The following is a 15,222-nucleotide window of genomic DNA, read 5'->3' as shown; positions in this document are numbered from 1 at the left end:
AAAGAAGGAAGGAAGGAAGGAAGGAAGGGAGGGAGGGAGGGAGGACTAGAGTCTAGGCCAACCAAAGGTCTGTGAGCTAGCTAAATACTTCTCTCTTGGGGTTAGAAGCTCAAAGACGCTCCGAAATATAGTCATGGAAGGCCTTCCAGATCCTGTACATCTATATTGAACCATACTCATCTCTGAAAATGATGAAAATACTACTGCCCCTAGGCACATAGCAGAATTAAATTCTCTTTTTTAAAATGATTTCATCCTAGGTATCAGGCCACCTATGAATAGATTTGCAAATATAGTATCTGATACAAAATAAGAAATAGCTAGGCGCTGGGCTGGGGTTGTGGCTCAGCAGAAGAGTGCTCACCGAGCACATTCGAGGACCTGGGTTGGATCCTCAGCACCACATAAAAATAAATAAATTAAAGGTATTGTGTCCAACTGCTATTAAAAAATTATTTTTTTTAATGGCTAGGCACAATAGTACACATCTGTAATCCTGGTTGCTTGGGAGGCTGAGTCAGGAGGATCAAGATTTCAAGGTCAGCCCCAACAACTTAGAGGGGCCCTAAGCAACTCAACAAGACCCTGCCTCTAAATAAAATATTTTAAAACGGGCTGGTGATGTGTCTTAATGATTGAACATCCCTGGGTTCAATCCGTGGTAAAACAAAAATTTAAAATGACCAATCGTGAAAACAGATAAAGAATCAAAAACACAAACCATCAGAAACAAAGGATGATAGAAAAAGAGCCAGGAGAATTCAGATGGTATCAAGGAGAAGGTATAGACCTTCAAAGAATAATACTTATTATACTTAAGGACATAGCAGGCAAGATTCAGACTCTGCCTTAAAAATTGAGAACTATAAAAGACACTTAGGGATTATAACAAATAAGACCAAAAATTTAGTATGAAAAAGTAGAACTAAAAAAAACACAATGAAAATGAAAGAAAAACAAAAATTATCCCGAATAGATGAGATTCACAGTGAATTAGACAAAGTAGAAACGGGAAAGATGAACTGAGAAGAGGTGAGCAATGTATTAAAAAGTATAAGAGATATAAAAAATATGGTACCAGTGAAGTTGAGAGAGAAATGAAGAAGAAGCAATGTTAAAAGAGTAAGAGTTGAACTTTCTGAATCTCTGCAAACTGATGAATAAGAATAAAAATAACTACATACATCATGGCAAACAAAAGCAAATAAGTTAGAAAGTAAAAGAGATACAAGAAGAAACTGAACTCTAAATATTATATATCTTTTAAGAAAACTGAACAATTAAAATATTTCAAATACACACAAAAAAATCCAGTCAATTGTCTACCTTGATGAACAACTTGATTATGGGAAAAACATGTAGTTTTTAAACAGAATCTTTAAAAAGCCCCTAACAATGTGTAACACAGGGATGTATGAGATTATTTTAAAATTAAGAAAATCCAAATTACAAAGTGATATTTAATACACTTAAAACCAACAAAAGATGTGTATCCAGAATATTAAAATAAATTACTACAAATAATTTTTAAAAAACAGAATCCAGTGGAAATAAAAATCACAAAAAACTTGAAAGAATACAACTTCGTAAAGAGAGAGTTCAATTGATGATTAAAAACATGTACTATTTTAAGGATTAAACACATTAAGCTTTCAAGAACAAAAGAACTTCTTTAAATAACATAATTACATATCCATCAGAAATGTTAAAATTAAACTGTTTTGAACATTGAATATACGCAAGATTGTAGAACATCAAGAAAACTCATGAAGCCCTGTGAACAACAGTACATTTTGTATAATCATTTCACATGAGATAAAAATATGGATATCAACAATACATAAATGTATAAACTTCTGAACCTGAAGACATATACATGAATGTTTATAAAACATCAATGGTAATGATTAAAACAGAAAAGCAAAACTTGTAATTCCATATAGGAAAACAGAAGAATAAATGAATGAGGTATCTTACAATGATTTATCCTACAATATTGAAAAGGATCAAATTTCAGAATTGTGGGTTCAGTTACATGGGATGACTCCCAAAACATCATGTTAAATAAAGGATACTAGTAATTAAAAATAAATCTATATTGCATTTTGCATCTTTTTATGCATACAAAAGAGACTAATGAATTTAAGCATAGAAAAGCTCATTGATGTGATTCCATATTACATACTCAACTAACATTTAAGAAACCTTGTCAAGTTTTAGTGTAATATCAAAGAATAGCCATAATTACCTAAAAAAAAAGTTGTTTAAAAAAACTTCCTTTTCCACCAATCATCCGCATGAGACCAGATACTTTTACTTATTTCAACCAACCTAATGTATCATAAACAGACTGAATGCAAAAGCAGGTATGAGAATATAGCTATCTTCTATTCAAAAGTCAGATGTTAAAGATATTTGTAAAACAATATCATTTGTTTATGTTTTGTTTGATACAATACTTTTATTCAATTGACATGCAAAATTTATGTTAACAGATAATATATTTGTAATTGTTTCATATTATTTAATAAATGATTATTTTTAAATGTCTCATTTTGTTTTTAATACAATCAATATTGCCTAATGTAATTTACACATACAAAAGCTCTTTCAGATATGGACCCACAATAATTTTTAAGAGTATAAATGGACCTCAAGACCAAAAACTTTGAGGAAGACTGACCTCTGGGATTCACTCAACTAGGGTCAGTCCAGATATTAATTGGTCAGCTTGGGGCTCCACTATCATGTGGGAAATGCAAATTTGTACTCCACATCAGTACATACTCTGGTGTGGCATGTAAATTCTCTAGGTAGCTTTCTTACACAGAACTCTGAGGAGAGAAATTCTGATTCTTCAGGATTACGTCTACTCCTTACATTCAGGGAATAGGTAGGGACTCAAGTATTCTGTATTTAGAAAGAGGTCTTGGTTCCAGCTTTGCACCTTACTTGAGTATAAAAAAAATCATATTTCTGCAATATAGCACAGCAACCCAGCATAGATTCAGAAGTCTCTCACTTGGCTTTAACTTACATTTTTGTTTCTGGTCATTAGGGATAACTTCAATTTCTTTCTTTATCTCAAACTCAGCTATATATCTTCCCAGTTTTAATACTCAACTTTACCAATCATTTCTAGTATCTTTGGAGTGGACAGAGTCCATACTAGCTGTTGTCATGTAATTTACCTGCTATTTTCCGTACATGTGCACAGACAATATTGCACAAAATGAGGATATTGTATCCTAGAGGATAAATACATACATTTTGACAATTGCACAAAATGAGGATATTGTATCCTAGAGGATAAATACATATATTTTGGTGCAAATGGGACATTAACAAAACCAGTCCCATTTATAAAAACTAAAAACAATGTTACTACCAAAAAGTACAATGTACTCTACATTCTCTGGCTGCAATGTATAACAACAGAACATCCTAAAAAAATAATAGCTTAATGTCTTTGAAGTTAACAAAATTCTTTATATGAAAACTAGTAAAAAATGAAACCAGCTGGGCATGGTGGTGCATGCCTGTAATCCCAGCAACTCCAGAGGCTGAGGCAGGAGGATCACAAGTTCAAAACAAGCCTCAGCAAAAGCAAGGCACTAAGCAAGCACTCAGTGATACCCTGTCTTTAAATAAAATACAAAATAGGGCTGAGGATGTAGATCAGTGGTCGAGTGCCCCTGAGTTCAATTGCCAGTCTCCCCGGCACCCTCACCCAAAAAAAAATAAACCAAAATTGAAACTACTGATAAAGCATTTTTCATATATAAAAACAAACTAAAATGAATATAATTAGCATAGTTTGAACACAAGCCTCTATTGAATCAAGTCAAAATATATATAATACAGTATTTCTATAATATGCAGTTTTAAAAATTTTTCTATACAAAGAAAATTTAATTTTCATTAGCTAAATATTAAATATTGGTACTTTAATATTTAGAATTTAAAATAATAGTATAAAGCTCACTAATGAGTACACACAAGTTTCCAAATTGACAATACAAAGCATGAGAACAATTTTTCAGTGTGAAAATAGTGCCTCAACTTTCATTTGTAAATTATCCTTAGTAGAAAAGTGATAATATTTAATAAATAAAAAATAACCTTATAAAATAGGTAAAGGGCATTCATTGTTTTTATAAAAGAAACTGAAGTGGATGTTCACTCCAACACTAATTAGGTTGTAACCTTAGACAAACAAACTTTTGCAAGCTTCAATTTCCTTTATAATAAAATGGGGATAAAAATGGAACCTACTTCACAGAATTTATTCTTTTAATAAGAATTAAAAGAATTCTTATTAAAAGAGACAGATGTTTAACATGTCTCAATGTTGGTTTGCTTGATGATGATGATAATGGTGGAACAAAGGAAAAAATAAATAAAAATAAAGAGAAGATACCATGTTTACAGCTGCCAAATATCAAAGCAAGACCAAAAAAAAAGAAAATTATTTCAGAAAGAGATTACACTGAAATGTTTTTGATCATTTATCATTTTCCCCTAGATGTTAAAATGCTCAACTATACAAAAACAGCCACTGCACTGGAGCCACCAGAATGAATCAAATTGACAAAGCAGCATATAGCAGTGATTCATTTTGTAACACACATGCATTCCAAATGAGTCCATATTTTGATAAAACACCTACACATTTACCAGATATATTTTCTAAATTAAAATGCTAAATCTTACTGTAATTTATTTCTTCATAGAAGTTTAAGGTAGAAGACACTAGGAGACTATTTATTTCATCTCCTGCTATTTCAAGATAACTTTAAGTAATAAATATAGAAGACTAACCAAAATGAACTGTTTAAATGCATTCTCTTTCTTGGATATATATATATATATATATATATATATATATATATATATATATATATCTGTTTCTTTTTACAATTGTTTTCATTTGTAATTATTATATCCTACATCTTACTTTGATATTATTTTCCTTATTGTTCTTCTTTTTTTAACTAACAATCCCAACAATTCTATGTGTACAAGGGCCTATTCACACCATCTAGAGTTAAGACCATCAAACTTTGTTACACCAAAAACCTTTATGATTTATTATTTAAGCCATTTTCCATGTAAACACAAAGTAGTTTTGCATGTTTATAATATACACTGAATTTTCTAAGAATACAACTATGATATACATAAAATCTATAACATAATTTTATTCAAGAAATAAATTCAAGAATTTAACCAAGAAATATTTATCTTTTAAAAAAATTCCATCACAAATAATGTGTTGTTCATAGTATGCGCTATATACATTTTTGAGTATCTAATATATCCAAAAAAATTGAGACTTTTTTAAAAAGACTAAGAACCACATATTATTAAATCAATGACAACTTATGAATGGTACCAAATATCATGAAAAGGGGATAAAAATTATGTTATAGTATTCTTATCCTGTGTAATTTTAAGATTTTATAATACCATCATATAAAATCTAGGTGGAAGATGTTACATATTAAAATTATTTATTTGAAGTTACCAATTGTTACTCAGTAGGGGACTCTGACAATGTTCCCAGAAGTCTACAACATAAGTTGATTGGCTTTTGTCAATATCTTTCCCAATCTAATCCCTATCTTTTAGAAATTAATAGTCTTCAAGATCTTTAAGTACTAGAAAATAAAGGTATGTTTTAACATGTGGTAGGATTCCAGGACAGAAGATATATTTTCCAGGAACTTTCATCACAACCATGTCCATATCTGAAACTAGGGAATTATTTTGGCAACTGCACTTACAAATAAGATTCAGCTCACTTCTGAGAATATCGCTTTTTTCTCCATTTCAACAGTTTATTTGTGTCAGCATGAGATTCCTCATTCTGATTTACCATCTGAGTAGGTCCACAGTGAACAGAAGTAGTTCCAGGTCCTTCCTCCTCTTGACCTTTTTTACCTTAATGGCTCTTTCTCCATAGGTCAGGAAGCCAATATGAAATATCTGCCAGTGCTACATATATCCATTCCATACTCAGGGAAAGGGAAAATGACTACAGAGTGGATGTCTAGACCCACTGGGCTCACTGAAAGAGTTTTGAACTATTACTCATTTATCCATTTTTCCCCTGGTCTCCATAAGCTCCCATTGTAACAAGAGGCTAGGACTAGACATCCTTTAAATGCAAATAGCACTCCATAAATTTTAAGATAAATAATTGTGAAAATCCATAAAGTTCTAGAAACTGCTGGTCCATTTCCACTGAGATCTACTAATCTAATAAATTAATGTTTTGTTTCAACAAAGTAACTCTGGTGTAAATTAGATATTTTCTGGTAATTAAAAATACGTTAAATAAAAATTGGGTGTCCAAGGCAGAAGAATGAAACTAGACCCCTACCTTCCACAAGTTTTAACTATAGATTTAAATGTAAGCCCTGAAACTAATAGAAGGAAAAGAGAAAACCCTTCAGGAGATTGGCATAGACAAAGATTTTTTGGAAAAGACCCCCAAAACACAGAAAACAGAAGCAAAAATGAAAAATGGTATAACATCAAATGCAAAAGATTTGAAGGAGCAAAGGAAACAATCAACAGTGTGAAATCACAACCTACAGAATGAGAGAAAATATTTGCAAACTACACATCTGATAAGGGGTTGATATTCAAAAAATTTAAGGAACTAAAAACTCAATAGCAAAAAAAAAAAAATAATAATCCAGTTAAAAATAGGCAATAGACCTTAACAGACAAATGGCCAACACAAATTTGAAAATATACTCAACATCATTAATCATCAGGGAAATACAGATGAAAACCACATTAAGATATCACTGCATTCCAGTAGGAATACCTGTTATCAAAAACACTAATGATAACAAGTCCTGAATAGGAATGTGGAATAAAGGGAACCCTTGCACACTGTTTGTGGAAATGTAAATAGTAGAATGACAGTGGAAAACAGTATACAATTGCCTCAAAAAATTAAAAATACAACTACCATATGATTCAGCAATCCCACTACTGACTACACACTCAATGAAGTGAAATCAGTAGGTCAAAGACACATCAGCATGATGAAGACACATCCCACATTCCTTGCAGCACTATTCACAATAGCCAAGAACTGATAACAACCTATGTAACCATCAAATTAATAGATAAAGAAAAATTTGGTATATATACACAATGAAATAGTCTTCAGCAACTAAAAATTATAAAATGCTATCATTTGCAACAAATGGATATAACTGGAGATCACTATAAGTGAAATAAGCAAGGTACAGAATGACGAGTACCATACAATCTTGCTCATACAAGACATATAAATAAAATTTGATCTCACAGAAATTGAAAATATAATGGTAATTACAAGAGACTGGGAAAGTAGCAGGGAGGAATAGGGAAAGTTTTATTAATAGGAATTAAGTGGAACCTAGAGAGGAGTAAGAAGTTCTGGCATGCCACTGCACCATAGGGTAACTACCAATAATGACTGTGTACTGCATCTCCCCCACCTACCCCGCCAAAATAAAAGGATTTTGAAAGCTTTTGTCAAACAGAAGCAATAAATGAGAAGATAGGCATGTTTAATTTGATTATACAATGTATACATGTATCAAAACATCCCATGGTGCCCCATTAACATATACGATTTTTAATGCTTTTTTGTATTGGCTAAATAATAAGTTTAAGATTGTAAAAAGTGTATGAGACAAGGTTTATTTGGTAGGCTTATCCAGAAACATGGTTTATGTTTGGTTTCATTTTTTACATGCATTAAATGTTAACATAAAATTTCTGAACAGTATTATCTGAAATATTAATGTAATGCCTTAAGATACATATTAATGGGGCTGAACAACTTTTTTTTTAAGAGAGAGAGAGAGAGAGAGAGAGAGAATTTTTTTAATATTTTTTTTTTAGTTTTTTCGATGGACACAACATCTTTATTTTACTTTTATGAGGTGCTGAGGATCGAACCCAGTGCCCTGCCAGTGCCCTGCGCATGCGCTACCACTTGAGCCACATCACCAGCCCAACTGAACAACTTTTTTAAAGAGACAGAATCTTGCTATGTTGCCCAGGATAGCCCTAAACTCTTGGACTCAAACAATCCTCCTGCCTCAGTCTCTTTAATAAGTGGGACCATAGGTGCATATCACTGCAACTCACTTAAACAGATATTTAATTTAATTGAATTAATGTTATTTTGAAGAACAGTAACAATTCAAATGTCTTATCCATCAGCCCTTGAAAATAAATGTGTGTTTCCCTTTCCAATTGCCAGTTTTTCGGCCAAACAGCTTCCAGTCCCATTGAAGATTAAAGTAGGGGAATATTCATCGTATGTATTGATATAGGCACTTCCTCAGAGGAACCCAGCTTCCACTTTAATTGATGGGCTCTAGAAATCAAGGTCCAGGTCAGATCCACAGAGTGAAGGTCTTAGTTTTCCACTAGGGCAGCTGATATCAATGTTCTACTTACTGGCTAGTGGTTTGGGCTTTTTCCTGGTGATAAAACTAAATAATAATCTAATTTGCTAGACATTTTCCTCATCCTTTAGAACTCTTAGTTATTACCATAAATCCCTGCCAACCAAGACCTTCTGGTGGCCATCTATCAAGGTAATTATACCTATATTTAAGAGTTAAATACTGTCACCTATTCTCTACTCTTCTGAAATCCTGACATTTCCTTTGACACTAGGGCAACATATTCTACTATACATTAGTAAAGAGAATAGCTACAGCTGAGTTTCAAAGACTATGGAGTTCCCCTTACTATTGCACTAACTCCCCTTGTCCTAATGAAGGAAATACCTGAAAGACCTTTCAGAAATATAGTTATTTAATGGGTCCGATGGTTTGAATGTTCCTACCAAAATTCATGGTGAGATTTAATCTCCATTGTGAAGTATTAAGAAATGGGACCCTTAAGAGATGATTAGGTCATAAAGGCTCTGCCCTCATGAATGGATTAATCCATTTGTGGATTAACAGATCAATAGGTTAATGTATTATCTCAAGAGTGAGTCTGTTACAAAAACCAGTTTGGATCTTTCTCTTGTATGTTCCTTCTACTTTGACCATGTTATGCCCTGTGCCATCCTGAAACTCTGCAGAGAGTCCCCACAAATTAAGAAGGTCCTCACATTATGTATCCCTTCAACCTTGGACCTCCAAGTCTCCAGAGCCATGAATTGAACAAACCTTTATTATTTAAAAATTCCACAGTAGGGGCAGAGGATGCTCTGGAAGAGGACATTTTATGAAACATAACCTTCATGTAAAACTTTGCATTGTATACAGGGAAAGGGAAGTTGCTCTATTCTAGCAAAAGACAAAGACTCTTCTTCCAACTAGTATTTTTCAGGAGAAGCTGAGGGTTCCAAGTTTTGAAGTCATATTCAGGAGCATCCCCATTAAAGGTCTCAAAGTCCTATTCTTCTTTTCAGGCAGACTATGGCATAAAAAATCTGTCATGACTGAGGCTTTAGTTTAATTTATGATTAAATTCTGGGCATGATTAGCAACAAATTCTGCCCTCTGGCTGCAGAAGATGAAAATCTTTAAATGCTATCATTGAAGACCTGCTGATATTCACAGCATGCCCTTAGTTAATGAAAATCTCTTTCTTTAAGGCTTTTCAGCAGCTAACAAAAGCCAGCCAAGTTTACAGCCTTTATGATTAGTAACCCTCATACTTTTCAAGTGTTAAAGCTACTACATAAACACTAGTGCTTTTTCAAACTATGTGTTATTATCCCAAGTGACCACACTTAAGATTCTCAATAATTATGATACTACAGCACATTGGAATAATTTGTGGAGAGCAGTGACTTAAACCATGGTCTCTGTCTGCCTCTTGGCTGTGTTTGCGCTGGGAACTTCCTTGCCAAGGTGCAGATCAGGATGGCCCAGTTGCTATGGTGATGCTGGCCTGAGGAGGCTCCCTGCAAAGGCCTAGAGCTGTATCAGTCAGGACCTTGAGCTCAGGCACCAACTCCCAGGGATAAAGAATTCTGAGCATAACAAGTGACCCTAATGTCTCACCAGTCCTGCATCCTTCAGATTGCCTGCTTTGCCGAAACTTTCCCTCAAATAACCTTTTGATTATTATTACGCTGACCTAGCTCTGAGTCATTCATCCCCCATCATTGGTATCCCATTTATCTCCTCTTTATAAAAATGTACTCTTGTCATTCAGAACTACATATTTTCTAAATTTCATATATATGTAAACCAATGTAACTCTCCATTATATAAGATTATAAGCGAATGAATTAAACTACTGGTTGTTTTTTTTAATCTAGAAACAAAAATGTTACTAATACACCACATTAAGAAAGGAATACTATTATGGATGGTTATATGGTTATATGATGCATGTAAAATTTCAGTAAAAATTGTTTTTATTATTATGGTAGAAACTCATATATTTGTCAATATATAGTACTGTGACTACAGTACTGCTCATATGGTATACAGAAATTATTTTCACTGCTGCATACTACATCCAAAAATACAGAATTTGGTCAAGAGAAACAACGTTGTTTATGACCAAAACCTGATACATAATTTGAGAGAATGGGGGAGGACAATAAACAATGTAAATGTAGGGTTCTTGGTAAACATTTCTTAAGAATTTAAAGATGGTGATGGCAGAACATTAAACCAAGTGTGATGTCTAAGCACAGGACTATGCACATTCACAGACCACACACCCATAAAGTTGGCTCTGTTTATGACGATCAGGTTTTAGTGTTGCAAAATAGTGGAGGCATCCTTCTGACTTAGAGCATATGACTGATTTAGATCCACTGATTTAAAACAAAACTGCCTTCCTTGTAGGAACTGCCCTAAGAGCTAAAATGCATTGACCTCACTTTTAACTTCAAACACTATGGAGAAGGCAAAAAAAAAGAAAGAAAGAAATGGTTGTGCTCACCTGCTCTAAATTAGAAAACCCCTGATCCTTGAGTGGCTAATCAAAGACATAATCATCCTACTTGAGACATTTATGATAATTCTTGAGCAATAATATATGTGCTTTAAATAAAAATAAAATATTTTCTGTGGTTAACACATTCTTTAAATACAACTTTTTGTGTATTTATAATTTTGAAGATTTCTTTATTGTTTTCCTATAATCATACTTCTTACAGTTGAAATATGATTTTTTCAAATATATGTGACATAAACGTATTCTATAACAAAAATTCAATCCATATAACTTCTAAGAAATCATCTGTACTTACAATTGGCACTGATCACCTTTTATTCCTTTAGTCGTGCAGAAACATTTTCCTGTGTGCAGATGACAAATATTTGCATGGCCACTGCATGTACAGGCTGTAAATCAAAACCAAAATGATACTGAGTATTCTACAACACAAACATGCAATGATATTTCAGGGACATTATTATTATTACCTGATTTTTATATAAGGTTGTTTTCTCATGCCATCCCATAAACAAGACTGCCATATAAGTTATTTTTATCTGTAAGGATGAAAATCTGCTTATTTAAGTATTCTGCAAAACTCTTTAAAAATCTTTGATGGTATCTTAAATCTACTATGGATCCAAGTATTTCTCTAACTCTAGGCCACTTTCCATTTTTGATTTGGTACATCTACTTAATGAAATGAGTTTCAAGAATTATAGCAAAAACTTCAGAATAAACAGCTTAACTTCAGAATGTATTCTACAATCCCAATGTGACCTTAGAAAATTTACTTAACCTTTCTAGGCTTAGTTTCAACTACAAAAGGAAAATAATAGTACTTAGTTCTCAGGATTGACATGAGATTTAAATGAGATAACATTTTAAAATAATTGACATATCCAGCTCTTGATAAATGCTGCTATTACTTCTACTATTTTTACTACTCTAAACAATAACAAAATATAGCCACATATTTTATAAGTAGTTATGCTTTTTTGCCCTAAAATCATTCTTCAAAGCTTCTGAGATCATTTCCAGTGTAATTATTTCAGCATACTAAATGAAATATTGCATTGCATAATAGTTGCTCATGATCAATTTGCATATGAACTCAATTGAGCAGTAATCTGATTATTCAGGACACAAACCTTACATTGTATTTTGCCAAATATTCAATCAGTTGGTAGACTCTAATTTCTACACACACCATCTCTCTTGCATATGACCCCTCCTTTTCATTCTGACAGGCACCATTTGGGTATTGCCATCCACTATCTCTTACTGGCACAAACACAACCATATATCAGAACTATCTTCAGTTTTTTAAATATTTTTTAGTTGTCAGTAGACCTTTATTTTATTTATTTATATGTGGTGCTAAGGATTGGACCCAGTGCCTCACACTTGCTAGTAAAGTGCTCTGCCACTGAGTCACAACCCCAGCCCTATCTTCAGTTTTTCTAAGTTACCATTTATACTCCAAATGATATATTCTAAAGAGACAAAGCTGATCATGTCAATAGCCCTTTCAAAAACCCTTATTGAAAACTTGTACACCATTAACTACCTAAACCAATCAACTGATAAAAACAAAAAATACAGACTAGACAAACATGTAAAAAATGAGCTTCGATTCAAATTTTCCCAATATTCAACTTTTTGTTATTTTTTCTTAAATATCAATAGAACTCCAATGTGTATGCTAATAGTTAGCAATTGCAAAAAAAATCAGATAATCATGTCAGTATTTTGAACAATTCTCCAAAACACAATGAATCTTGCATACCAAACCAGTTAAGTGTAAGACCAATATGAATGTTTTCCAAGGAGGAGACTAAAATAGTTAGAGTTTCTCAACTTGGTGTGTGTGTGTGTGTGTGTGTGTGTGTGTATGTGTTCTTCTTTCTTATATTCTTTTTTTTTTTTTTTAAGAGAGTGAGAGAGGAGAGAGAGAGAGAGAGAGAGAGAGAGAATTTTTAATATTTATTTTTTAGTTCTCGGCGGACACAACATCTTTTGTTGGTATGTGATGCTGAGGATCGAACCCGGGCCGCACGCATCCCAGGCGGGCGCGCTACCGCTTGAGCCACATCCCCAGCCCTCTTATATTCTTTTTAATTATGATATAACACCAGGATATACCTTGACATGATCACAAAAACATGAACTCAAGAAAGGAAGATTTGCTAAGAATTAGAAAAAGCCATTTCAGAGTTATAAATGGGATAGACCTCCCAAGAAAGTGGCTAGCTGTCCTCTTACAAAGCCTAATGAGGGACTTCACATGAGCTCTTTGAAGAGCTTGAAGTTATCCCCTAGAATCCAGTGGCATATTAGAGGGGAATCTGAATTAATTGGGTAGGAGTAGCTATGGCTATTAACTGAAGTGGCAGGACAGATGGGAAGGGCTATCTTGAGGAAGTTATTAGCAGTCTAGCTGAGGTCAAGAAAAATAATGTATGTTCTTCCTCTAGACAAACTGGGACTGCTGAAAATTCCAAGACTGCATGAGAGCATTAGCAGTCTCCAGCAGAAAAAGCTGAGGAGAAAGCTGTGAGTACAAGAAGAAAGCATGTATCACTGTCATCATGAGAACTGTACATGGACAGGCCAAGCTCTGAAGAGCCCCAAGAGATACCTATTCATGTCACATATATGAGGAAGGATCAGCCACAAATGACAGCTATCCATCCCACATAAGACTACACAATTTTCTCCCTCCCCTACAAAAATTAAAAAAAAAAAAAAAACAGTTAAAAGCTGGGGATGAAACTCAGTGAAAGAACACATTCTTTTAAATGTTGTTAGATCTGCTTTGCAGTTATACACAGTAAATGCATGTAGTTTAAAGTTCAGTAAAACAAAAGTTAACAAATTTTTTACACACAAGTAACCCTAACCGCAATCAAGATACACATTTCCATTGCTCCCGAAAGTTTTCTTATGTCCCTTCCCTGTGGCTTCCCTATTTACCCCTCACTTTAGCTGAAAACCAGATATAAGGCATTGAAAATTTTACTCTTTAAGGCCATAATAAATATTCTAAGCTTTGTGGGGCACATGTGGTTCGAAAGTAGTCATGTGTAAGATTTAAACAACAAATGAAGCTATGTTCCAATAAAACTTCTTTTATACAAATAGAAATTTAAATTTTGTATAATTTTCACTTTATGAAATTTTATGTTTTTTTAGCCATTTAAAATTTTTAAAATTTAAGCTTATAGGCTACACAAAATCATAATGCAAACTATATTCGGCTTGTGGGCTGTAGTTTGATGATCTTCAGTAGAGATTATATTTGTTATAAAGTTTTGCATGAAGAGAATCACAAAGTTAGAATATTTGTTTCTAGCTTCTTCACTCAATGTTTTTACTTTATGTGTCAGTAATTTATCCGTTCTTATGCAATTTAAAATTTATTTATTTAAAAATGCTTCAAAAATTAGAAATAGAGGGAATTTCCTGTACCAGATAACGGACATTTTTTTTTAATAAAATCCACAGGTAACATCATGCTTGATAATGAAAGATTGCATTCTCTTCCTAGTTTCAGGAACAATATAGAGGTGTCTGCTTTTTCTACTTATTTTTATCATGGTACTGAATATTCTAGTCAAGATAAGAACAGAAACAAAAGTTAGCCAAATTTGAAAGGAAGAAGTAAAGCCATCACTATTCACAGATGAAATGATCTTATAAATCCAAAAAAAAATCAATATAAAAAGTTATAACTAATAAATTAAACAAGGCAAGGTTATAGGTCATAAAATCAGTATACAAAAACCTAGTATTTCTAGATGCTATGAACTAACAATATGAAAATGAAATTAAGAAGACAATTCCATTTAAAATAGCATCAACAAAAATAAAATCATTGGACTCAGCAATGAGGATTTGCCTAGCATGCATAGAACCCTAGTGCTACAAAAACTTAAATCAATTGATTATTTTTTTATGTGTGTGTGGTACTAGGAATTGAACCCAGGGCCTTGTGCATGCAAGGCAAGCACTCTACTAACTAAGCTACATCCCCAGCCCAAACTTTTAAGACATAATTGAAGGAAAGAAGTACAAAACATGTATCCTGAAAACTAAAATAATGTTGGAAGAAAATTAAAGACAATATAAATAAATTGAGATATCTTCTTTTCATGTAGGAAGAATTAATATTGGTAGAAGTATTGACAAATTTGATCTACAGATACAATGTAATCTCTAAAAGAAACTTAATGAGAACTCTTTTCAGAAATTGACAAGTTAGTGCTAAAATTCATATATAATTAC

General features: G+C 32.9%; 1 protein-coding gene across 1 annotated transcript in view; it reads right to left on the bottom strand.

Moving 5' to 3' along the window:
• The window catches only part of ATRNL1 (attractin like 1), a 716,619-nt gene that overhangs the window by 495,935 nt on the left and 205,462 nt on the right, over window positions 1-15,222 (bottom strand). The window contains exon 20 of the mRNA XM_081268108.1: window positions 11,249-11,342. Coding sequence (XP_081124234.1) covers window positions 11,249-11,342 — 94 coding nt within the window. The remainder of the gene's footprint in view (window positions 1-11,248; window positions 11,343-15,222) is intronic.

The sequence above is a fragment of the Spermophilus citellus genome (assembly GCF_964194105.1).
Source record: "Spermophilus citellus genome assembly, chromosome: 15".
NCBI classification, from domain to species: domain Eukaryota; kingdom Metazoa; phylum Chordata; class Mammalia; order Rodentia; family Sciuridae; genus Spermophilus; species Spermophilus citellus.
Note: the sequence above shows the minus strand (reverse complement) of the source record. Positions and strands in the feature narration are given on the sequence as shown.